This window comes from Spinacia oleracea, chromosome 5 (genome assembly GCF_020520425.1).
Source record: "Spinacia oleracea cultivar Varoflay chromosome 5, BTI_SOV_V1, whole genome shotgun sequence".
NCBI classification, from domain to species: domain Eukaryota; kingdom Viridiplantae; phylum Streptophyta; class Magnoliopsida; order Caryophyllales; family Amaranthaceae; genus Spinacia; species Spinacia oleracea.
Window position 1 is genome coordinate 44,310,053 of NC_079491.1, and position 24,692 is coordinate 44,334,744.

General features: G+C 37.7%; 1 protein-coding gene across 3 annotated transcripts; it reads right to left on the reverse strand.

Annotated features, from left to right (window-relative positions):
• Positions 1 to 139: 139 nt before the first annotated feature.
• LOC110792651 (uncharacterized) lies at positions 140 to 19,355 on the reverse strand. Of its 3 annotated transcripts, none has more exons than XM_056830322.1 (8): positions 18,995 to 19,355; positions 16,673 to 17,065; positions 14,769 to 14,854; positions 14,293 to 14,685; positions 4,008 to 5,337; positions 1,732 to 1,826; positions 1,452 to 1,593; positions 140 to 1,119 (listed from the first exon to the last, which is right to left on the reverse strand). In XM_056830322.1, exons 1-8 carry the CDS (start codon positions 19,188 to 19,190, stop codon positions 1,058 to 1,060), a joined length of 2,697 nt encoding a protein of 898 aa, XP_056686300.1. In that variant the 5' UTR covers positions 19,191 to 19,355; the 3' UTR covers positions 140 to 1,057. The 3 variants fall into 3 exon arrangements, with proteins under 3 accessions (XP_056686300.1, XP_021853158.1, XP_021853157.1); XM_021997466.2 differs by having other exon boundaries at positions 140 to 1,073; positions 14,769 to 14,842; positions 18,995 to 19,319; XM_021997465.2 differs by having other exon boundaries at positions 140 to 1,073; positions 18,995 to 19,319.
• Between the last annotated feature and the right edge of the window lie 5,337 nt (positions 19,356 to 24,692).

The following is a 24,692-nucleotide window of genomic DNA, read 5'->3' on the forward strand; positions in this document are numbered from 1 at the left end:
CAAAGGAAGGAATTGACCCTATTCCTATTCCGATCGGGGTAATCGAACCCGCGTTTTCTCCTTGGCAAAGAGAAATTTTACCATTCGACTATATCCGCAAAAAAAAAAAAAAATCAGCAATTGCAGAAGATTGGAGTAGTGAGTTTGGATCAGGACACATCTCTTTCAATCCTTCAAAAACCGACATAAGGGAACACTGTCCCTATAATATAGGTCGAGAGACATCATAAACATTAGTATACACAAAATATCAAGCAGTCTACTTAAACAACATTAGTCCTCCTTCCCCAACCCCATCCTCAAAGTTTTGTCTGTTTCGATCAAAAGGAACTTCAGATTTCGTGAAAGTAATCCTCCTGAACTTGGTTGAGGCGTTTCAGATAAGACAAATCTCCATCTTGTGAGGTTTAGCTCTCATTTTGGCCATTGCAGATCTTCATTGTTGCCCTCATGAAGCGTCCACACTCCTTCAGCTATCTCGCTCAAAAGTTGTTCCCAACTCCAACCTGAATAGCCCCAAAAGAACCACAAGTCAGTTGCAGATTGATTTCCTGCTTTAACTTCCTTGACTTTGCCCAGTGTTTCTAATTGATTAAGGAGATAGACACCGGGTAAAACTTGAGGATACTGATGGTTGAAAGAAATCCTCGCCAAGGAGACAAGAGGCATTTCTTGCTGCATGACTGGCCCCCCAAAAGAAACAGGAACCCCTTCAAGTAGTTTTACATCTTGAAATTGAGGCAAAGAATCCCAGCTCAAAGGCTTGTTAACTATCAACCCTTGAAATCCTACACCATGATCAGCATCCACAATGAGAATCTTGGCTTTGTTGAAAGGGTTTGATTCATGCAGAAGTTCAGTCGCAACTAGAAATGAGCCAACAGTGGGATTTGGTGTATGTTTTTCTTCATCCGGCTTGAATATCATTGGATTTTGTATCTCTGCGTTTTGCAAAATGGTTCCAAAATAATTTGACATCACATCTGAAGATTTTTTGGCATCTCCACTCGTGAATACACCTCTGACTTTGTCATCATGCTTTTGCGTATCTTTCCAATTAGTCCAGAGGTTTCCTACAAGAATTGTAGACATCAAGAATCTTTTTACTTACTTGCATCTCTGTCAGGAAAAAAAGAACTGTAGACATCAAGAATGGATCATGTCGGTCAAACCTACACTAACAGGTCTCTAGTTACGTAAATTCATCATCTGTTTTTACTTATTTGCATCATAGCTCTATGACGCACATTTTAAGGAAGAGATTAAAGAAGGTAAATGAATGAAGTAGTTAAAGTAACTTTGACACCAATAAGTGGGAAGGCTCCTCTAGCCGGTGTTTACATTATTTTTATTAATTCATCTGTAACCTTCTTTAATTAGTTTAAAGTAACTTTGACACCAACATTGATGAATTGCAAGATTTGGTAAGATGACTAAGATCTAATGCATACCTTTCTGTCTGGCAATATGGTTAGAACTACTCCCGCGGTTCGCTATAAAGTTCAAAATGTCTTTAACCATCATATTCCCATCATAAACGATAGCAGTCTTCCTCTCTGCAGGAAATAGCAGCAAACTAGGATAAACTTCCTTCTGCAAATTTTCACACAAATAATTTATATCAACATAGACTTCATTTCTCTTTTCTCTTTACTTCCATTTTTTTGGTAATGCAATTTTCTAACTTTTTGAATGTAAACCAAGGAAAAGTAAATAAGTGAAGGAGCTTACTTGACCCATTGATTTAAGGAACCAACTGCACTCATTCAATGTGCAGTCAATCAAATAAAATGCTGGCATGTTTGAGACAATATCCTTCAAGTTATCTGCCACAATTCGAACTCTTAGCAAAACATTTTGATCCTTTCTCCAACATGTACAAAAAGAAAATTATGGATGTACAAACGGAAGGACAATTTTAGAGAGAGACAGAGAGAGAGTCATATTCAGTCACTTTCTCCAGGTAGAAACAAGCATTACCATGTAAGAAAACTAACATACAACTGTCACTTATCATAAAATTCTGGTTGTTCTCTACCCATCCAATTGATAGTTCAATAGAGAAACAGCAAAATAGTCATAGAAAAAACAGTCCACTAATATTACATAGAGTAACAATATTAGCTGCAAAGATGAAAAGGATAGCAGTAACAAAATAATGATAAGTGAAAACAAGATGAACAAATGATGATTACATGCTCGGGATTGTCAAATTTGAGGATCTCAGTATAGGATGTTCACTTCAACACTTCACAAAATTTTAGAAAGTTCATTAAACTTCGCTTTAAATTCCCCACTTATTTTCCGCGAGACTCATCTCTTGCCACATTGAAACTAGAACAAAAATGCTATGATCTCTGAGGATAGCTAATTCTATCTCGCATTCCGACTCAAACTGCACATCACTCACATACTTTTCCTCTCTCCTCAGGCAAAGGGTAGCCAACAGATCAAAGCTACTGGTGGTTTTATTGCAAGAGATAACTGGGAAAAATAGGGTGCAAACATACTAGCGCACTGTGCCAAGATGGTCAGATTTCAGATCTGAGAAATACGACCAAGTTAGCAAATTAAGGACCCAGCCTGCACTGTGGATACCATCGGTCTTGCTAAAAGAAATAACTCTAAAAATATCAAGCCCTTCCCCACCATCCTCACCACGGACTTAATTTCCACGCAAGTGGAAATAGAACTTATTTCCAAGATAACTTTTCAAATAGCCAATACAGGATCCCACTCTCGTCTACCAATTGGTAGAAAGCAGGCATAACTACTTTGCAGAAGCAGCAGATTACATTAAAACGAGCCTGACATTGGAATTTAAAAAGATCAGGGAGAGGTTTTCATAGATAATAGAAAAAGAAAAGATATCTACTGTGCGTCTTGCCAGATATATGGGGACGCCTTTTATGGTGTATAAAGAGACTTGGGCTGTCCTTCAAATATACAAGACTAGACACAGAACCGGTTTGTGGGATTTGGTGTGCAGAGGAGAAAAAGTTCTTTAGAGAAATGAAGTGATGGCGATCTTATAGAACATTTGACTGGAGAGGAATGGTCAAATTATTAATGGCAGTACGGTAGCCTGTGACTTACAGTGGGATAAATTAACTTTGCTAGCATCTTTTGGGTCTAAAGAGACTAGGTTTCCCAGATTATACAAGAGGGGAGATAGAAAGGAACTGGGCTAATATGTAAAGTTGTCAAGAGTTTGTTTCTGAGGACACCTATTCCTCTTTCTGTATCCCTTTTTCATTTTTGGTAATAAATTAAAAAAAATTACATATATACAGCTATACAGGCATGTGCATTTATCATGTACTTCCTCCATTTCATAACTATCCCAACGTGCGGGGGTTCACGACTTTTCTGATTGTCCATTGATGAGGAGAGAGAAATAAAAAGGACCCATTTGATGAAGAGAGAGATAGAGATAACCATATGCAAATAAGGTAACATTGCAACAATATGAAACTTCCATTAAAGGGAAACATTGCAATATTTAGAACAGAGGAAGTAACTAACAAGCTAGGACAAGATAATATAAAACAAAAATAAAAACTCAGATGAGAATTCTTAGCCTACCTCAAATGCCATCTGCCACAGAAGGGGGGTTGAAGTTCACAAGCATGAACAGCAAATAAAAATCATGGAAAATTAAACCTTTTCTCTTGAAATTTCTTATTCTTTTGTCACAACTAAAACCTTCCCATTTTTTCAAATTTCTAATGTCAGACAGCGTAATATAATTTCCTCCTTCGCCCTCTTTGTTTTCGTTTCAACTTTTTTGCTGATCGGTTTTGATTAAAACTGACCACGAATCTACCAGAATAATATAACTGACAATGCATATATGATATATTAGGATAACATCATTTCACTCTCTTTCCTCATAGGTTGGAATGTGCATAAGGAAGTCTAGACAGTAATCATAAAGCAATAGACGTTTACAAGGAAAAAAAATAGGAAAAGACTTTAGTGTCACATATAGAAAAAAAGATACCTGCCTTGAAAAAACAGCTCCTTGCTGTTTGACTCCGACTCAACCATGTTTCTGTAGCCTTTCAAGCTCCGGTACACTTCACGAACAATTAATTCCATTCTCTGACATAATCCACACCAGCTGCTGCTGAAAAGCACTACCACATCCTTATGCCATGCATTGGTTGCATCTTGAGCCTCGGATTCGCCAGAACCAAGCACTAACTCAGAAAAAGTAGCAGTCGTAATAATAGGGATAGAATCTTTTTCATGAAAATCAAGATTGACAAATGGAGGCTGTGGCATTTCAATAGACTTTCGCAAAGATCCGCTGCGTTGATATGGAGTAAGACTTCCATTCAGAAATCCATTAATAAATGTTGATACAGATATGACACTATACTCTACTTCTTCAGATAAGACATAATGCTGCTGGGACAACGGATCAATGATCACTATTCTTGGAGCTTGTGAGTCATTTGTAAGAGATCTAAGAAATTTGAAGTTACCATCGCAAAAGAAAAATGAACCAGTAAAGGCAATGAAATCATGGTTAAAACCTTCTGAATTTTCTGTTTTTTCCGCTTCAGTTTGCATTTTTGAATCTACATCTGGGGCAGATCCAATTTCACGATCTTTAAGAGACTGATGAGGATCCATGATCTCAGACTTTCTACTAGCAAGATTGATGGATACTTTCAGGTTACTGTAGTCAGATGGAATCTCAACATCAGTGGGAAGAAACTGTTGCTTCTGATCTACCAGGGGTGCAACTTGATCTGTTAAATCCTTATTCTTGTCATGGATACTTTCCCCAGAGACGACATCTGACTTGATGAATAAATCCTGATTCTGAATCTCTTCCAGAGAAGATAACACATTTGCTACCTTTACGTCTATTTCATCAGAAAGGAGTTGGAAACCTGCTTCCTTTGCAAGAGAGCTTAATTTTGATTCTTTCTTCTGTCCAGCCAAATATGTCAAGATCTCATGTAAAGAGCCACTTTGCAAATTTAAGGCCTCACTACCAAACTTAACCTGTTGTCCTTCATTTATTATCATTATAGACATTTTATCTTTCAGTGGTATCTGAGATGAAGGTGATAGCAACAACCTATTGTTCTTAAACATGCTGGCTGACCCTTGATAAGTGTGAAGTGATCTTTTTGGCAGATCACTACTTTGCCAATCCATCGGATATGACTTCCAATACTGTAGCGCTAGTTCTTTGAAAATATGAAGAGCTTTCTGACTTCTTTTTCTAGTTTCTACCGAGTCAGATGTTCTGTCTACAAAAAGTACAACAGATGGTTTATCAACAGGAAGGGCAGGTCCCTTCCCATCTTCATCTGGCACCTGCATATGATAAGCACGTTTTAGCATGGATGTAAAAGAACAAATCAAACAAATCCAAACTAAAAAAAAAGATATCCTTCATATATTAGTTCACAAGCTAAACAAGGTACAGTACCAATTATTGAATGCTTAAAAGAGAGAAGTATTGTTTCCTTTTGTTAAGACCAACTTTGAAACACATGAAGAAAATTTCGCAAAAGAAGACAAACATAGTATTCAAATGAAGTATTGTTTCCTTTTGCTAAGACCAAACTTGAAAAAGATATGAACATTTCGCAATAGAAGACAAACATGATGGTATTCAGCACTGCAGAACAAATGGTGTCGTTCAACCAAAGCAAGGAACACAGGTATGTGGTCTCGCTTAAATCAATGATAGGAGAGAGTTAAATGGTGAAAAGGGCAACCTTTAAACAGTTAAGGGCTGTTTGGATCAAGTCAAGGAAAAAGAACGGAGTCAAGTAAGATTATTAAAACCCTTTGGTTACTTATTGCTTGGTTGGGATTGCTAAAGGTTTTAGGGGAGGTTTGGCATTGGGTATTCCGGAAAAGGAAAGAGAATGAGCAAAGCGAAGTCCCTTTGGTGTTGTTTGTATCGTCATATTAATCATTCCCTTTACCAACACAACCACCAACATACACCCAAAATCCTCTATAGTCTATCCTGATTCCCTACAACCCCCACGGTATTTCCATTCCCTTTCTCACACCACCAATATACACCCCACCAACCGTCCAACGGCCACCCTGCCACATTAGAACCGCCACACCAGCACCACCACACCACCACACCACAGCCACCACCACCTCCATCACAAATCCCCTACCCCACCCTTCAGATTTCCAAACACCTCTTACCAAAACCCCATGACAACTACCTTACCAACACCATCATACCCATCCATCTGAAACCTAGAAACACTGGCCGAAAACCCAGCCCCACCTACAAAACCCCACCCTGATCGCGCAAATCCCAGCAACACCACCGAAACCCAAAACCACCCAACCCATTAAATCCCGCCCCATCTCACGAAAACAACCCCACTCCACCGAAAGACTACCCCCACCCTCCCACCACCTTGAAAACTGACCTTATCCACTCAAAAATTACAAACAGCCACCCGAAAACCCACAACCCTAAAATTTCGAAAAACAAATTCAAGAAATTCGACAATGAAAACTACGGATGGAAGTTTTTGTGTTCGAGTTTGACTTCTAAACGTCAAATTCAACCATCCATGGTGGTGGTGAAACGACATGAGTGAACTGCTATGTAGCACGGAAACGGGTACGGGGACAAATACCGGGACGGGTACGGAAACGGGAAACGGCAAAATCAAATTTTCAAGAAACGGGTACGGCAAGGATACGGCAAAAATCCAAAAAGAAAAATTAATACATCCTCATTTCGTACATGAAACTTGCCGCAAATGTGTATACACTAGCTATTAAGAGAGAGAGTTTTAGCTACTTAAAACTATTTATCAAGATAAAAGGTAAAATAATTCCTAATTACATTTCAATAATAAGAAAAAGTAAATTAAAAAAAAAACAGCCTTGGAAGTTGGAATTAGGATACAGCTGTTGTCTTATTCCCTAAAAAAAATGATAAAGCTATTTCACTTTCCTCTTTCCTTCTTCCTCATCCTCTTCACCTTCTTCTTTCTTTCTATGTCCTTCATTTTCACATAGACCTGCAGAAATTCACCCTCATCCTTACCCCCTCCTCTATTTTCACGCAAAAATACAGACTTACCTCCCTCTTTTCTTTCCCCCTCTTCAATTTTCACGAACAAGATCACGATTCTAACACCAATAATTGATGGCTTTACCTAATTTTTTTGCCTTTTTTGTGTGGGTACTTCTATTTGAGGCCCAAAGGTATCCGAAACGTACCCAATAATGGTATTGACCGTACCCATTTAAGTTGACCGTACCCAATTTTTGGATACGAATCCGGTACGTATCCATGAGGTACCCGTACCCGAGAGGTACCCGGTACCGATACCTCACTAAACTGCCGTACCCGTGCTTCTAAAATGTTTTCGATCTCTTCTAATTCCTCCTTCCTCTCCCTTTCCTATTCATAAACACCATGAACAAGCGACAATATAATTTTTACCTATTCAACATCAACCTAACCACAATAATAATATCATAGCTTAAATAATACTTCCTCCGTTCTTTTTTAGATGACGCAATTTGACTTTTGACAATATTCATATAATCTATTTGGACTATAATTTGTGATTTATACTTAGAAAAAAATATAGTCATGTGGGGTCTTGTTAATTATATAGATTTATAATATCAACTTTTTATAATTTTTACCCATTGATTATTAAAGATATTAATGATCGAAATATTACATTGGCAAACGTGATAAAAAATTGTGTCATCTAAAAAAGAACAGAAAAAGTATAACAATATCAATAATTAATGAACCCAGATGTATAGGTTTTGTCTTGGATTGGAGAAACATCTATGGGTTAAGAAAGAAAGGAAGATATCATGTTGCTTAATTGATTTATTAAAGACGAGGTAACAGTGGAGGAGAGAGAAAAAGGGAGGTGGGGGTTGGAGAAGAGAGAAAGAATGGGTCTGCTAAATATGGAGGGGACTGAAATATGGAGGAGAAAGAAAATCGGGGGTAGGGTTTTATTAATTTATTGGGTTCATATGTTTAATCTCCTAAGTCTCGTAGCACGCGCAAAACAATCTGGGTTCGTTCTGTTGTTGTGTCACGAGCGAAACAAGATTCGTTCGATTGATTTAATTGTACGGTCAAGATCCCTTCCCATCCTTCTCATTATAAGGATCTTCCCATTCGTTGGGTAGGGGTGGATTTTAGGAAAGCTAAAGATAAAAAAACCCAGCTAATTAATTTATAAGCAATTGAACGTATAATTAATCTTAATGAACTAGCGCAAGTCAGTGGTCCAAACTCCACTCTATCTCCAACAGGCCGTATGTTTGTTTAGAACATGATGTACGTTTTTTATAACATGTGTGTTTTCAAAACACGCTTTATGTTTTCTCAGACTAAGAAAAAAACCATACATAAAGTTTAACTCCACTTCCTCCATTTTCTCTTTCTAAAATTTCCCACATTTTCGATCTCCAAATTAAGTTCATCTTTAATCTTCAAGTTATTCAAAACTTTGTTATAATACTTACATATAATGTTCTACATTTGAACTAGAATGAGCCATTTTCATCTTAATTTTAAGAAAAAGACCTTAATTCATGTTTTTATCTCCTCCTCTTTCTCTTTCTTCTTTTACCATTATTAGAGTAGTTGATTCAATCATGTTTATGATGTGCAGTTAAGATTTGTTGAATTTAAAGAACTTTGACTTTGAGCTTAAAGCTTCAATGGATTCTATTTGAGGAGAGAGAATGGGTATTTTTCTATGTTACTCCGACACTCCCTCCGACAGCTGGTGTCGGTGTCGACACGACCCGATCCGCGACACGACACTCGACACGTGTCCGGGAAGGTGTCGACACCGGTGTCCGAAAAGAGTCGAAAGTGCAGTGTCGAAATCGGGAAACTAAGGCATTGAATCTTGAAAATTCGAAACCCTAGATCTAGCAATTGACTGTCGGAGAAGGCGAGAGAAGAACAACTATATTGGGGCTTTTATTGTTGAAGAAAAAACGAGCAGATTGCACTCTTCAATTTTCATTTTCACCGATAATTGACTGCCGTGAAAATCTGCCATGGTTATGTCTTCCTTTCCTTCCAGTGTGTTTTGCGATGTTGATGATGGTGAGTGGGGGTTTGCATTTTTTTTTAACCTTTTGTTTTAAATAACCTAGGCCTACCTACCGGTACCACACACGTAATACATTAAAAAAGAAAAAGGTGGGAAGTAGGAACCCACGTGGCCACTCAACTTTTTTTGTTTTCTACTTCTCTATTTATTTTTTTTATGTTTTTTACATAGGATTCCATTATTTATTATGGAGTGCTTTTCAATTTATTTAAAACCTCTTTTAAACAACTTTTATAGTGTTTTATAATTTGAATTTTAACTGTTATTAATATTTTGATACTCATCACTTCTTTTTTTTTATTATTTAACAACTATTTTTTATTTGTATTTCAAGTGTCGGTTTTTATATCCGACACTTTGTAAGGCAGCCGTGTCTAGAAAACAAGTCAAGACACTCCTTTGACCGTGTCGGAGTGTCTGGAAATATTTGGATCGAAGTGTCAGATACTCCGACACCCGTGTCGGACACGACACCGACAGTCCGACACCCAAGTAACATAGGTATTTTTAGTAGAAAAAAATGGGGAACATAAAGAACTTTGTTGAATTTGAGTTTAAAACTTCATTAAATCTATGAGGAGAGAGAATGAGTATTCTTGAGTAGAAAAAATGGGTCTTCAAATTTCTTCCTTAAATTTTGAAAAATTAAGTATAAAAAGTTGCACATTTTGTTATTTACTTTTGAGTCAATAAAATTTAGTTTAATGTGTGTTTGCTTTACTTTTATGGGTGGAAATTGGTTCTCATTCTCATTATAGACTTGATTCTCACTAGAACCTGGTCATATATATATATATACATATATCGGATTTTTCATAAAATGCCCATGAGGTTTAACAAAATGCACCAAGTACCTCAACTTTTTCAAAATACACCAAATACTCTCTAGGTTTGTAAAAATGCAGCGAACACCCCTGTTTACTAACGGACGTTAATGTAGTTAACCAATTTACCCCAACACAACCATTTTCTCTATTAACCCTAACATTAACCCCTAATTAAACCCCTAAAAAAAATAATTAACTATTATCAAAATAAATAAATTTATTAACACCAAAACTACTGCTGGTTTTTCACTTCTGTTGCATCATCATCATCATCATCATCATCATCATCACCATCATCATCATCATCTTCTTCTTTCTTCACTTTTGCTACGCCATATCATCAAAACCCAGAAATAGGTTGATTGTTTTGAGAGGTTGAAATTGAAGACGGGAGAGAGAGAGAGAGTTGGAGACTTGGAGTTGGATTTGATCTTGATTTTGCAAAGGGTGTTTGGGTTGTAAACTTGTAATCTTTGTTGAGTATCCCAAGATGCTCGCACCACCACCACTCTAGAGCTTGTTAACACCAAGAAACCCCTTCCTCCTCTCTTCTTCTTGCTTTCTTTCATAAACCCCCAAACCCAACCATTAAACCCAACAAAAATCAAACACTAAACGCAACAAAAATCAGCCATTAAATCACCCAAAACAATTTGCTAAAATCGCAATAATCATTCTCATCATAATCTGATTCATATTCGCCCGAGCCTGCACTGACTTTAATGGCCGAAAACTGATCTTCGACATGGCTGGTGACTGATTTGGTTAGGAGAGAGAGAGAGAGGAGAGAAGTTTGGGAAGATGAAATGATACCCAAACAGTCAAACACCATGGAGTACTTATTAAAGCACACCATATGGAGTACTTTTTAAAGCTTTTACAGAATTTTAAATAAAAAAAAGCATTTACAGTACTATTGCCATGTGGGACCATTTATTTATTAACAAAAAAAAGCATTTACATACTGTCCCCTGTAATGAAGGAATTATGTCCAAGACATTTCTGACAAAACTAAATATAAATAGGAAATATTATGGAAAAAAATATTATGTTAAATTCGTAATTCATAATTACTTGCTAGAGAATAATTATGATAGTAGGTTACAATTGGATTGGGCCTACAACTCATTTAGCTTAATTCCTACGAGGTCACATATATAAGCAATAATTGGAATGGGCCCAAAAGGCCCTATGGCAACCGGCCTATTAAGAGAAAGCAGGTTGGGCTTAGTTTTCCACTTTTCCTGGTACCCTAAAACTCTCACATTATAAGAGTTATAATGACAGGGATTTAGCATATACGCTCATTCGATATTTGACACAAAAGGAAAAACACAAAACCCTAACCACTCTCTGAAAAGCCGTTTTTCCCAAACAAAGCAAGAGATTGATTGTGATCGTTCTCTTCCGTACTAGCATACGCGGGATTCAATTGGTGCTTGTGGACTAAGTAGAGGAGCAATGAGTGGGGCTCTCATATCTTCGAAACTTGCATACAAACGGGAGAACACGCTACAAAGGTGATTATTTTTTCATCATAACCTGATTCCTATTATTGTTATGCATGTGATCCTGTTATAGTGTTAGGAAATTATCTTCTGAAATTCCGCTTTATGCATCTATATTATCCTACATGTAAGCCATGTGATATTGCAGCCAACTACCGGCCATTATTATCTATTTACTCTTTATCTTTTTATTTACCTTTCTTGACCACCACTTTCCACATAATTTAATGATTTATAAAAAGTAATTATATTTTGATTACTAGTATTCCATATATGAAGTACTTTATTGGCCTCAGTATGATATAAATTCCAAAATATGAGTTTAACGGTTGAAAAAATGACTTTTGTGAACTTTTTTTAAAATTCACACCGCGAAATCTGCGATCCGTTATATTAGACTATTACAAGTGGTTTCCGCGACAGCGCGACCGTTACAGCGAACGCGGCCGCAACTGCGTTTTTTTCCAAGGAACACGGTGGGACTTACCACCGGAAAAAATGTCAGCGCGTGACAAGCTCCCCCACCTAAACCACAAACGCCCTCGTGTGGGCTCTGAGGCTCACCACTCATCGCTTCCCAGTGTGCTACAGCTCTCGTACAACAAAGTAACATGCATCCACCGCGTTGGCCCAACGATCAACAAGGATGCTAGCACAATGTATCCCACTCCTTAGCACCACAACGAATCTCCTCTTTAGACACCTCGCTTGTTGCACGCACTTGTCCCTAATCGCTCAACATGTCCTCTTCAAAACAGGTTCTGCCACGTAGTAATCACGAACATACCCCTCGCGCTCTCCTCGAGCTCACTCGCCTACTCCCATGATCGAGGGCACTTTCCTTGAACTCGCTCGGCTACTCCAATGGTTAGCGCAAGCATCGGACTTCTGGACGCGTCCACTTATACCCGCGCCAAACCGGGTCGTGACGGAGGGACATGTCATAAAGGAGGGACATGTCATAACGGAGGGACATGTCATCATAATTGGTTGGTGGTTCCTATGATGGTTTAGGAACTTTCCCCATTGACGCGGTTGAGACGGCTCTGATACCACATGTCACGGATGAAGCTTTTCACAGCGTGCGCGGCGCCTTAATCCTCGAGGCTTGATCTAGGCCAGCCTACCCCATGTGCGCAACAATATCAATATCCAAGCATTATAAGCCATAATCCTACAATTAGCATGCAAAAGATATGTTACTCTAAATTATTTGATGAAAATGTATTACTCCCTCCATATTTATTTAAGGGATACACTTGCCTTTTCCGGCCGTATTTATTTAAGAGATACACTTGTCATTTTTAGTAACTTATCAACCCCACCATCTACTTAAATAATGCATCTAATTTACCCTATGACCCACCACCCTATTAAATAAATAATTTCATAACCCCACCCCCACCTCCCACCCCCTAAAATGACATGGTCCCCACTTGTTTACTTATTAAAATATCTACCCAACCCCACTAACTTTATTATTTTATTTCATTCAATTATTCTTCTTAATACCCGTGCCTGACCAAGAGTATCTCTTAAATAAATACGGAGGGAGTATTTAATATCTACAAAAGGAAGCCTACTTTCCTAGAAGTTTTGTTTCCCAAAGAAAAACAATGGAGGCAAATTCAATGTGTCAAACAACAATATAACTATGATATAAGTATGTAGTGTTTCAGAGTTCAAACTAAATAGGATGGTTTCTCTAAATGTTGCTCAACAGTAAAAATAACAGCCATTTGGCGTTGGTTTTGAACATAACTTCCGTGATACCATCCACGTATGATAGGAGGCACACGACAATTTTTGGTTCTAAACAGAATCCGCTAAAGGCGCTACAGGCCATTAGAGATTTACAGGATCAGAATGCAAACTCCGGTAATAATTCTATTAGAAAAACCACTAATGGTGATTAACATTCTATCCTATAATGGTTCTACCTTATTTATGTAAGTTTTCAAGTGTACACGTTAATTAAGGTTAAGACCATGATAATAAATCAAGATCGTTACGTTATGCAAAGGATCTGTTGTAAAGGATTAAGTTACACAAAAAACCATGACGTAACAAGTATAACTGCACCAGTTGTTAGATTGATCTTAAAGCTGTCGTACGTACTGATTAAATGAAAATTCATGTATATTACGGAGTAGTCAGTATTCACTATATTTAGAACCTCTACATCCTTCACAGATAAAAGAAGAAATTTAAAGCATATTTTTGAGTACACCCTCCGTACGACACTAATCGTCACACTTTCTTTTAATTTCCGTCCGAATTTAATGGTCACACTTCCTTTTATGACATGAACCCACTAACATTTTGTTACCTCTTTCTCCCACTACAAAAAGTTCAGGTCCCACACACTCTCTCAATCAATTAAAAGTTTCTCCAGTCCGTGAAAAACTTGGTGCAACGACTAAAATGGGACGGAGGGAGTATACCAAAAACTATGTTACAAAACTAGTGAATTGCAAAGATTAAGTAGAGCTATTTCGTTTGTAAATTCATATTAGGATGACAGCAAAGTTCGGCATAACACTCGTGAGATGCCACTTCCACGAAGGTGCAACCTTTTCCACGATAGCAATCACAAACGCTATTTTCTTCTATGGCAAGAACCATACTAGCCCGAAATTTTGGTTCAGCCACTGAAGCTCTGCTAGATTTGCTCCATAATTAAGGAATAGCAAACAGCAATAGTTCTCATATGATCGTAGAAAACAATGTTTCAAAATAAACACACAAGCAGCTAGTCAACTGTTCACATGCAAACATAAAGAGAAAAGGTATAGCATGAACATCATAATAAATTGACGATCAAGTGTATGGATAAGTTACCTCCATCACCGGTAAATCATGCATCTCAAGAGCCTTTTGGAGATGTATTTCATCTTTAAATTTCCTTAAGCAACCAGGACATCCAGCATAGGATATGATCAACGACCATTGATCAGAATCTTCAATACCAAGAGAAGAAAGCAATGACCTATCTGATACAAAGCCATATCTTTGGCTTTGAGGTGGAAGATAGATATCTCTAGCCAGTGCCATGAACTTTGAGAAGAAAGACTTGAATTTAATGTACTCTTTGAAGCTGCAGGATGTTCCAGCGGTTGGCTGCATATCTTCATTTGTTGGAGAAGCGGTCCCATTTTTGGCACTGAATTCTCCAACCCAGGAACTTTCACCACACCCATGTTGAACATCACAGTTCATGTCTTTTCCACCATCCTGTTGAGACAGAAATGTAACTCATGGTTCATTGCCAAGATACACATTTAGTTCCACATCAAGTGATCCCAAAACTAAGTCACCTTCAGGAATTTCTGCCTTCCGGGTGCCAGAGTTTGATTAGTTTCTCTTTTTAAATCTCCTGGAAATAGAGTACCTGCAAAACTAGCTTTTTCCAAGATGTCACTGAGCAATTATTTTTGAAAATCCACACCACAAAGCAACACCAAAAATTAAAATTTCAACACTCTTTAAAACTGATAATATGTAGAGATAGGCTTTCTAAGATATACTCGTACAGCATTTCCCCAAATTTACACATACAAAAAGATAATAAGAAAACAAGTCTTTATGCCATATAAGAAATTTGAAGAGCCTGATATAGCATTCTTCCTTTCCTCTCAATATAGCTATCATATGCCTATTTGTGACATCAAAATAACCCCCACATTCAAGCCTTAATTTTCTGTGTAAGAAAACATATTAGGGAAGCACAACAGAGTGATGTATATTAAACTCTAGCTAGAAAGCATTCAGTAGTGCATTCTAGTAAGCCACAAAGTTCAGGTTAAAACTACCATACTCAAGATTTTCATCATTCACCACTTCCATGACAAAAAAATTATTAGATATAGTACAAAGGAAATAATCCCTTGTGTTACAACTTACAAGAACAATATATTATGATAAGAAAATAATGTAAAATGGAAGAAACCCGTCATCCAACAAAAAGTTTGAGTGAACAGAAATAAAAGGCATAATGAGAGAAGTCCCTTTTTGTCTACCTTTCCCCAACAACTTCTAGGCTTGACGCAAACCATGTATACCCATCTCACGGTAAAAAATGGGATAACAGAAATAGAAGGGATAAAGAGACCAGTCACTTTGTCTCTGTCTTCCCAGAACAACCTCTAGGCTCAATGCAAACCTTGTATTCCATCCCACAAATAATCGTCCAGAATCTCCCATCGGTTTGGAGAGATCACAAATAATATTGCAGCAGAAAATAATGTACTTTTTCCTTTTTAGAAACAAAATAGTCTATGAAATATATCTCTTTAAGACTAAAGAAAGAGAACGAAAATAAACTGAAATGCGCGTATCAAAATCTCTAACTGATTACAACGTATCTATTATCAAATATTAAATGGTAAATAACTAAAATAGTCCTTTACCCCAAACCAAACAAATACATGTGTTACACTTATCCATTTATTTTGCATTACTTTCTCTATCAACTAAAATAGGACATTGTATTTAGGTGTAAAGGAGTATTTTGATGTCACAAATAGGCATATGATAGCTATATTAACCATTAATTATTTGATAACAAGGAGTATTTTGATGTCACAAAATATTTTAACTCATTGTATTTAGGTGTAAAGGAGTATTTTGATGTCACAATGTATGAAGATTCCTAGAGTTAGGAGAAATAGAGAGGTAGATCAAAATCAAAGAGATTCACTTGCCAGGACTTAAACAAAATGAATTCAAAATATGGAAAAGTATCTTTGACTTAGCTTTATACAAAAATATATTTGATTAAAAATATCGTGATTAGCTAACTAATTTAGGTAGATATACACAAAATTTCTCTATTCTATAAGGGAACTGTTAAGTTAGAGTCAAAACGGGAATTCCCTTATTACCCTTGATTATTAAATATTAAGTATAATATTAGTTTCTTTTTTAATTGACGCATGCAACGCATGCATATATTGCATAAGGGAACTGCTGCTTATTCTCAAAGCCTAACCACCTAAAACAACATATGAAAAACAAAAAAACACAAAGACCCGTGGCAAGCAAAGAATAAGAAAATTCAATTTCATAAAGCTCGCACATTTGTTCAGTCTCTCCTTTTCTTGGAAAATTCACCAAGTGGCCCGTCAGGTTGAGCCATATCTTCTATCACATTTGTGTTCAATTGGAATATTATATGCTACGATGTAAAAAAGGCACACATAATCATAATGTTTTTACATACCTTGCACAGTTCCATTGCTAGTCTGCTCTTCAAGCAATTTTAAGGTCCATCCACAAGATTCTAGAAGGAGTACAGCCTTATCAGTTGATGCAAGAAACATTTCCAAGTCCCTGGAATCTCGGAGTATCTTAAGAGGAAGGTCTTCAGCCGCAAGAGACATTAAATAGTTGACAGAGGATAATATATCTTGTTCTCTAAGAATTCCCTGATACTTGTAAGACATGGCATGATGGTAACAGAGAACTGTAATTCCCTCTGCACCACCAAGAGAATCAGCCAGAGTCTTATCAAGATTACGATTTACGAACATCAGCTTCAAGGAGTTGTACTTCTCCTGCTCTTTAGCCAATTTCCAAGATATTTCATTCATCAGAGAGCGAGACTCCCCGCACCCTAAACAATTTGACAATGAGTATAGCTATCTATTTAATCAATTAACAACCCAGAAAATGGTAAAACAAGTCTTCAAACAACAAAAACTGTAACAGAAACGCAAAAACATGGAAACAAATGCATACACGCCCCAATGTGACGAGTCTGGGAAGAGAATTCGCACAATCATCAAAAAGATTCCTACCAGACCTTAGAAGTTGAATGATAAGACATTGGCTAGCTTTTCTTTCACAGCTATCATCAGACCATAGGGTGACATGCAGACTTGTTATACCTCCACAAGTATAAGAATGGACAATGGTTGATTAGTTCATAACACATTGATTTTAATCAAACTCAGACAACATTTAGTTTCTATGCCATTTAGCATCTTTCTTGTGCCCAACTGATTAATTTTTTCTTTTTGATACGTATTTTGAATGAAATCTTTCCTTCCTTTTTTTTACAGGAGTATAAAAATAAGAAGAAAAAATCACCATTAACCACAAAGATCTAGTCACAGGATTTCACTTTGCAACAAGTAACAGACTAACAGTGAAATGGAGGTTTACTGCTGAAACCACTCTCGCCAAGAACGGCCTTAACTTTAATGGTATACAATGGGAAGGATCGCTTAAAAAAAGAGAAAAAGAGAACCTACGGAGTGAAACCGACCCTTTCACATTCAATACAAATACACAATATTCTTCCAACCACAGCAACTTTCTAGAGGTACATGAAGTAAGAACAAAAAAAACATCAATAATGACAGCAGAATTTTCTGTACTGAACATGTTAAGACTAAGTGGCAAAATCTAAGAAACTCGGTGATAGAAGGACAAGGGATATGGCCATCCAAATATTGTTCACAAACTTGACTAATTTTTCATACTATTACTTCTCAGAAGTATACAACAAGTAGATATAGTTACTCCTTAATCCTTTTCACTGCAGATCCATTCAGATTTATCTTTTGGTTCTTGTTCTGTGATAAACCACATTACATTAAGCCAATTTTCACTGTAGCATGACACCTCATACTAATTTCCATCCAATGTCATGTGAAATGAGAAACAAGAAACAATATGGTGCTATTACATTTTGGCATGTCAAAAAAATTCGCAGTCTCAATAACCAAAAAACCTCCAAAAAGCACCGCACAGAACACAACAAAGTCATAGCCTTTTTCCCAAAAGGATGGGGTCGGCTGCATGAACATTGATCGTATATATATTTATATAACCTACAGGAGTTTATCCCATAGGAGGGCTATTGAATTCACTTAATCCTGAAATGTGAATCTCCGATACTCCAGTGTCTTCTATGAGCTGGTTTAACATAAGTGGCTGACAACTTTCGTTTGCCCATTCCAAATCCACTGAGTCAGCAGCCATCGAGGTAACACCATTCACTATTCTTACATGCTCTACTTCTCATGTAAGACAGTTTTCAATTTTTTCCCCAATAAATGTGTTTGCTCCACGCCATCACCAATATTAATCACATCAAAATACTAGCCAATTTGAATGAAAATGTGATTTTGCAGGCAAAGCAGCCTTCTTGTCGCGCATTCTATTCACTGCTAAATGCTAACAAGGGTCCAAATTTCCTCAAGCAACATCCAAACTAAAACAGGAATTGAAGAAATAATCCTACTGATTCTCTTTCACTTGGATAATTGCTTCGTCCTTTTATTTTCGGTTTTGATGTGGGTAGCCCTAAGAGCCAACTATAATATTTCCTAAAATGGTGCTCCTAATAGTTCAGGAATTCGCACCATAACTATTTTTGATGTAAAATTTTGCACAATTACCTATATACATTTACAATTTTATAAATAATTTCACCAGAATCATTGGATTCAAGCAAAGATATAATAGTTCAATATCAGCTACAAGTCATCAAAATATTTAGATAAACGAGAATTTAGGAGAGAGAAAGATTACATACAGGGGACAGTGATGAAAAGGAGGATTTGAGGGTGGAGACGAATTTGAGAGGAGAAATTCTGGGAAGAAAGTATCTGCCATTCGAATTTACCACTGTCCTTGAATTCGGCAGCAATGGCGGCGGTTGTAGGAGGAAAGAGAGAAAGAATCGCCGCCCCGATCAACGCCAGCGAAGTGAACAGTTTTAGTGATGCCATTGCTGAGTCTACTGGTTTACTCGTCAGCGGCAATCGACATGGGACTGTTCTCAAGTTTGAGTAGCCAAGTTCTCAGTACAGGAAAGAACTCTTTTTTTTTTTGACGGACAGGAAAGAACTCAAGAAGTCTCAACTTTGGTATTCCAGTCTAACCCAAAATATGGTTTATGCACCGAGTGCACAATGCTCATTGTAATACAAAGAACTTATGGTTTAAATATAAAATATATATTATTCATACTCAAAAAACGTATAATTTTTTTTATTTTTTTCGGGTGTTAGCGCCCGGTTTACCCTTAGGGCTAATTCGAATTCAGAGCTAGTTCTGGATGGATAGGTTCCAGTCCCCTCCCAATTGTTGTTGCGGGGGATCGAACATGGTCCTCCCTTCAAGTTCAACCTCAATCACCACTGAACCAACAAGCAATTGGTAAAAACGCATATATAATTATTGAACATATAGCTCAAATTCTACTTGTACATGTACATTGAACTTATATCGGACGAGCTCCCCGTGTCAATGAGAACTCTTTTTACTGTCAAATTGGCCACCTTGATAACAACAACTAATGGCTCGTCATTATATGAGGTTGCCGATCCTCGATAATCGTCCTCCGAGATTTCTATGCGAGGATACTCTCCAAATTGCTGGTATTTTTTTGCTCAGAACTTCGTTCATAGTCTTGACGCCTTGGATTCGTGGGTCCTCCAGACGCTAGCCCATCCGAAATGACGGCTACGAACTCCCCGTCCGAAGGAGTATCCTCATCTTCAGATAGAGTGGCGGTGACTCTTTACGACTTCTAGCACTGTTGTTGACTGTCTTGTGGAGGTATTGTTTTAAAAAGCCTCTGGATGCCAAACCGTCTAGAGCTCTCTTCAGGTTTCGAAAGTCCTTGGTGTCATGACCTATGTCATTATGAAATTTGCAAAATAACCCGGGATCTCGATTCTCCATAGGCAACTTCATTTGGAAGGGACGCTCTATCTCTAACTTTTGTCCCATTTCCATTAATAGGATTGTGCAGAGATCAGTATTGTATTCATATGTTTTATCAGCTACCAGATGTTCTCTCTTCAACCCGTGTGCTCCTGATATTTTGTCATTTACGACCTAGATACCATTAGTCCGAACAGTTGAATTATCTCTCTTAACTTTGGAGGGGCCACTGAGGTCGTAAGGTTTCAACTCATTTGGGAAGTTATATATCTCTGTGGCATGTATGAAGGCTTCAGCCTCGTCTAGTACATCTGCCATTGTCCTCACACTCTTTTTTACCAGTTCAAATTTGAAAGATCCCTTCTTCAACCCGCGCACAAAGTTATCAAGGGCTATCCCATCTGGCAAGTCTGGGATTTGGTCGGCTTCCATATTGAACCGCTTTACATAGCTTCTCAACGACTCTTCGTTCCCTTAATGTATGCGTCCTAAATGCATACTCGTCTTTTTCTCTTCCTTGTGAGCCATGAATCAAGAGGAAAACAGGGCCTCTAATTCCCCGAAGGAAGTTATAGACCCAATCGACAGCCTTTCAAACCATTTGGACGCGACTCGTTTCAATGTAGCTGGAAAGTATTTGCACCAGGTGGCTTCATTGGTCCCTTGTACGTACATGTGATGCCGGTACGCCACCAAATGCATGTCAGGATCCGAAGTACCTTCGTAAGCGTCCATGGCTGAACCTTTCACCTTGGGCTCTTTTGGTGCAGACATGATGTTGATACAGAAGGGGGATGTGTGCCCTAGCATCATGGGTGTGACCCCCTGCTGATATGATTGTAACACCCTAATAATTCCTTGCTTTTTATAAAATATTTTCCAACTTAAAACACAGGAATTACCAAGATATTACCGCCACCGTGATAACGGCTAAGGCTATTTACCAGAATTACGCAGCGGAATTAACTAACTTTCAAACATATTAAATAAATAGTTAATGGTCATTAAAACAAGTTGGAACAGTTGAGGTTCAAACTAAAACAAACCGTTTGAAATCCATTAACTGAAAATAGTAGTATTAGTCATGACTATAAATAGAAATAGAGTTTATAAAATACGGAAGAATAAACTCTCAACTCGAATCCCACGATAACTTCTCCCGCAAGTTATCTCTACAAACCTGCTTTATTGAAAATCTACTTCCCAACAACGCAAATGCAATTGATGGATCATCATAGGGTCATTAAGGCAAAGGCCATGACCGGAAGACATGAAGCACGAAGTCAACAAAAGCTAAGTACGAACAAGCTAGAATAACATTCTATCCTAACATGCTTCACCCGACAAGATAAATAATCAACATGCAAAAGCCATGTAATAAACAAATAAGCATGGAGACAAGACTCGATACATGACACGACCCTTGACTCACAGTTTAATAAAAAGTAGCTTCGAACGGATAAAGTAAGGTATCCTCAAAAGGAAAGAAAAGGTGATGGGAGCCAATCATACACCAAGATAAGTCGGACTACTACCGACAGTCGGGCCATACCGACAGGAATTCCAATGCACAACGGCATAAAAGAGCATGAAACAACGTCTTGTATCATTCTAGGAGTACAAGTTTTCCGGCAAAGACTCCCCCCATTGTTCATACTCAAGGTATATACGTTCCAAGAGTTTTGAAGCTCTTTGAGTTACACTTTACGTTAATTAGTATATTATGTTCAAGGCGACTCAAGACACAACATACAAACAATTGAACAATTAAACAATTCAACAATGACTCTTTAATATTTTACTTCTTTAGGACTTGTGATCAAACAAGACTCAAGTGAAATTACTCCCATTGTTCCTTCTCAAAAACACTGTTTGAGATAACCCGACATTGCCTATTAACAAGCGGGGTGTGCCCTTAGCACGAATTGTCCTTAATTCAATTCACATAGACTCCCTAACATATTCTACCCCTTTCGTAGAATATATATTGCTCACTGGCAATATTCGACTGGCTCAATAATTATGCTAGACATCCTGTACTATAGCATAATAATAATAATAACTTGCATGCGCACTACTCATACATGCAAACCAACTTGAACAACATGCTTGACATAATTCAACGATTATAAAAGTCCATAACATGATAGTTCAATAGAATCTATAAAGCATAATTCAATTCATAACATGCTCGTTCATATACATTCAACAATAATAATAACATGCTTGTTCTCAACATTAAACATGAATTCAGAACAACATAATCATTCTCAATCATCAAACATGAATTCATAACAACATATAAGTTCACATGATTCGCATTCAATACACTTCACAAAGTCCTCAAGGGATGGGTGGTCACCCTAGTCTTGTACGTACCTGGAATACCTAAGTACGGGGGCCACTGTGCAAATCACGACTCACTAGAAATCAACTCCTATAAAACAAAATAAGAGAACTAAATTATTATCCATGTTTACTAAATTTCCAGAAACTATTTAAGAAACTAAAACTCTTAGTTTAATTAGAAATCAATCATTAATTGGTAATTTAATAGTCTCAAATAGTCAACTCAAGTCCTAGCATAAAAACATTGACTTTTTCGCTTTAAAACCCTTAAAAATCAACTTTTTAAAGCTTATAACCCATCTGAAAATTTAGGTTGATTCCCATAATTTAAATTGTCATTAAATTATGTGAATCAATCGCTCAATCGATTTGAAACCGAAACCCTAACAATGGTTTAATCCGAAAACATGTTTTGACTTCAAAAATCAACACTTTATAAACTTATTAAATCTGAAAATCATAATTTAAATCATCAAAACCAATCTCTTTAATTAAAACACAATACTAACCCAATACGGTGTTCATAGCCGTTTTAATTAATCCAAACAATCCAATAATTAACTTTAATCACAATACTTAAATCAATTTAAAACTGAAAATTAATATTTTTGAAAACAAAATTTGATCTTTCCAATTGGCAACACACACACACACAACCATTATCCGTGTTGTGTGCGTGTGCGTCGCACGAACAATGCAACAACAACACACGCAACACGCACCGCAAGCAGCAGTGGTGCGCGCGCAAGGGGCGAGAGGGGCGACGAGGGCGCTGGGCACAGCAAGGCACACACACGCGGCACAGCGTGCGCACAAGGGAAGGCGAGAGGTGCTGGGCACAGGCGGGACACAGCGCGCGCGCGCACAACACTGCTGTTGTGCTGCGACGCGACGCGGGACGAGGGCGAGCGAGGGACGAGCACGCGAGTGCGCACAACAAGTAGCAACAGCAGCGGCCTCGTGCACGAGCGCTGGGCGCTGCGGGGCTGCGACGCGACGAGAGGGAGAGAGAGGGGTGCGCGTGAGGCGCGGCTGGGCACGAGCACAAGGGCACGGCTCGTGCCTTGTGGCTCAAGAAAGGGCCGGACGAAGAGGAGAGGTAAGAGAGGAGGGAGGAGAGCAAAATTCAGAATTTTTAAGTTAGGGGATCTCATGAAGGGGAGGGGTATTTATAGGTTCTCATCCCTTCATGGGTTAGGTATTAGGGTTTAAGGTTGGGCTTGTTTTTTGGGATTAGTTGAATTTAATCCTTGCAAGCTTTTGTTGGGTTTGATTATGGCAAACAACTGGGCCTTAATTAAATTAAATTCGTTTTTGAAATACGACCCAACAATTCCCGATTAAATAAATTCATTGAATTTATTTAATAAAAATACGGTTTTCGAAATAATTAATATTTAGTTAATTAAAAATAAAAAGTGCATTTAATTCTCATTAAATGAAATTAATTTATAAAAATACAACGAAATGCTTTATAAATATAATAAAATATATTTATAATTATAGAAAAATACGAGGTATTACAGTCTACCCTCCTTAAAAGAAGTTTCGTCCCGAAACTTGGGCACGGAAATCACAATTTTAAAACTAAACTTGAAACTATTTTGAGACTTTAGTGCGTTTTCTTTGCAAAAAGTTTTAGTTGATGTACTCTTTAAGTAATTCAACATGACAATAAACAGTGAAACTTCACTGGAACAACGATTCAAGCATATCCTTAAGGGTAAGTTGGGGTAAATAAGGTAAAAAGCGCGAAATTCTACCGCACTCTACCCCCCTTAAAGAAAACGAGTTACGGCCCCGTAACTCAACTAACCTCGGGAAAAAGCTCGGGATATTTCTTTCTCATTTCCTCCTCCGCTTCCCAGGTAGCTTCCTCAGACTCTTGGTTAGACCACAACACTTTTACGATCCTAACATCCTTAGTTCGAGTGCTACACATTTTTCTATCAAGTATCTTTAAAGGTCTTTCCTCAAAGGTCAAACTTTGGTCTAACTCTATGGTCTCCGGTTGCAATACATGAGACTTATCTGGGACATACTTCCTCAATTGGGACATATGAAACACATTATGCACTCTATGCAAATCCATGGGCAAGGCTAGTCTATACGCTACCTTCCCTATCCGTTCTAAGATCTCATATGGGCCTATATATTCTGGGCTAAGCTTTCCCTTCTTCCCAAATCTCATCACTCCTTTCATTGGTGAAACC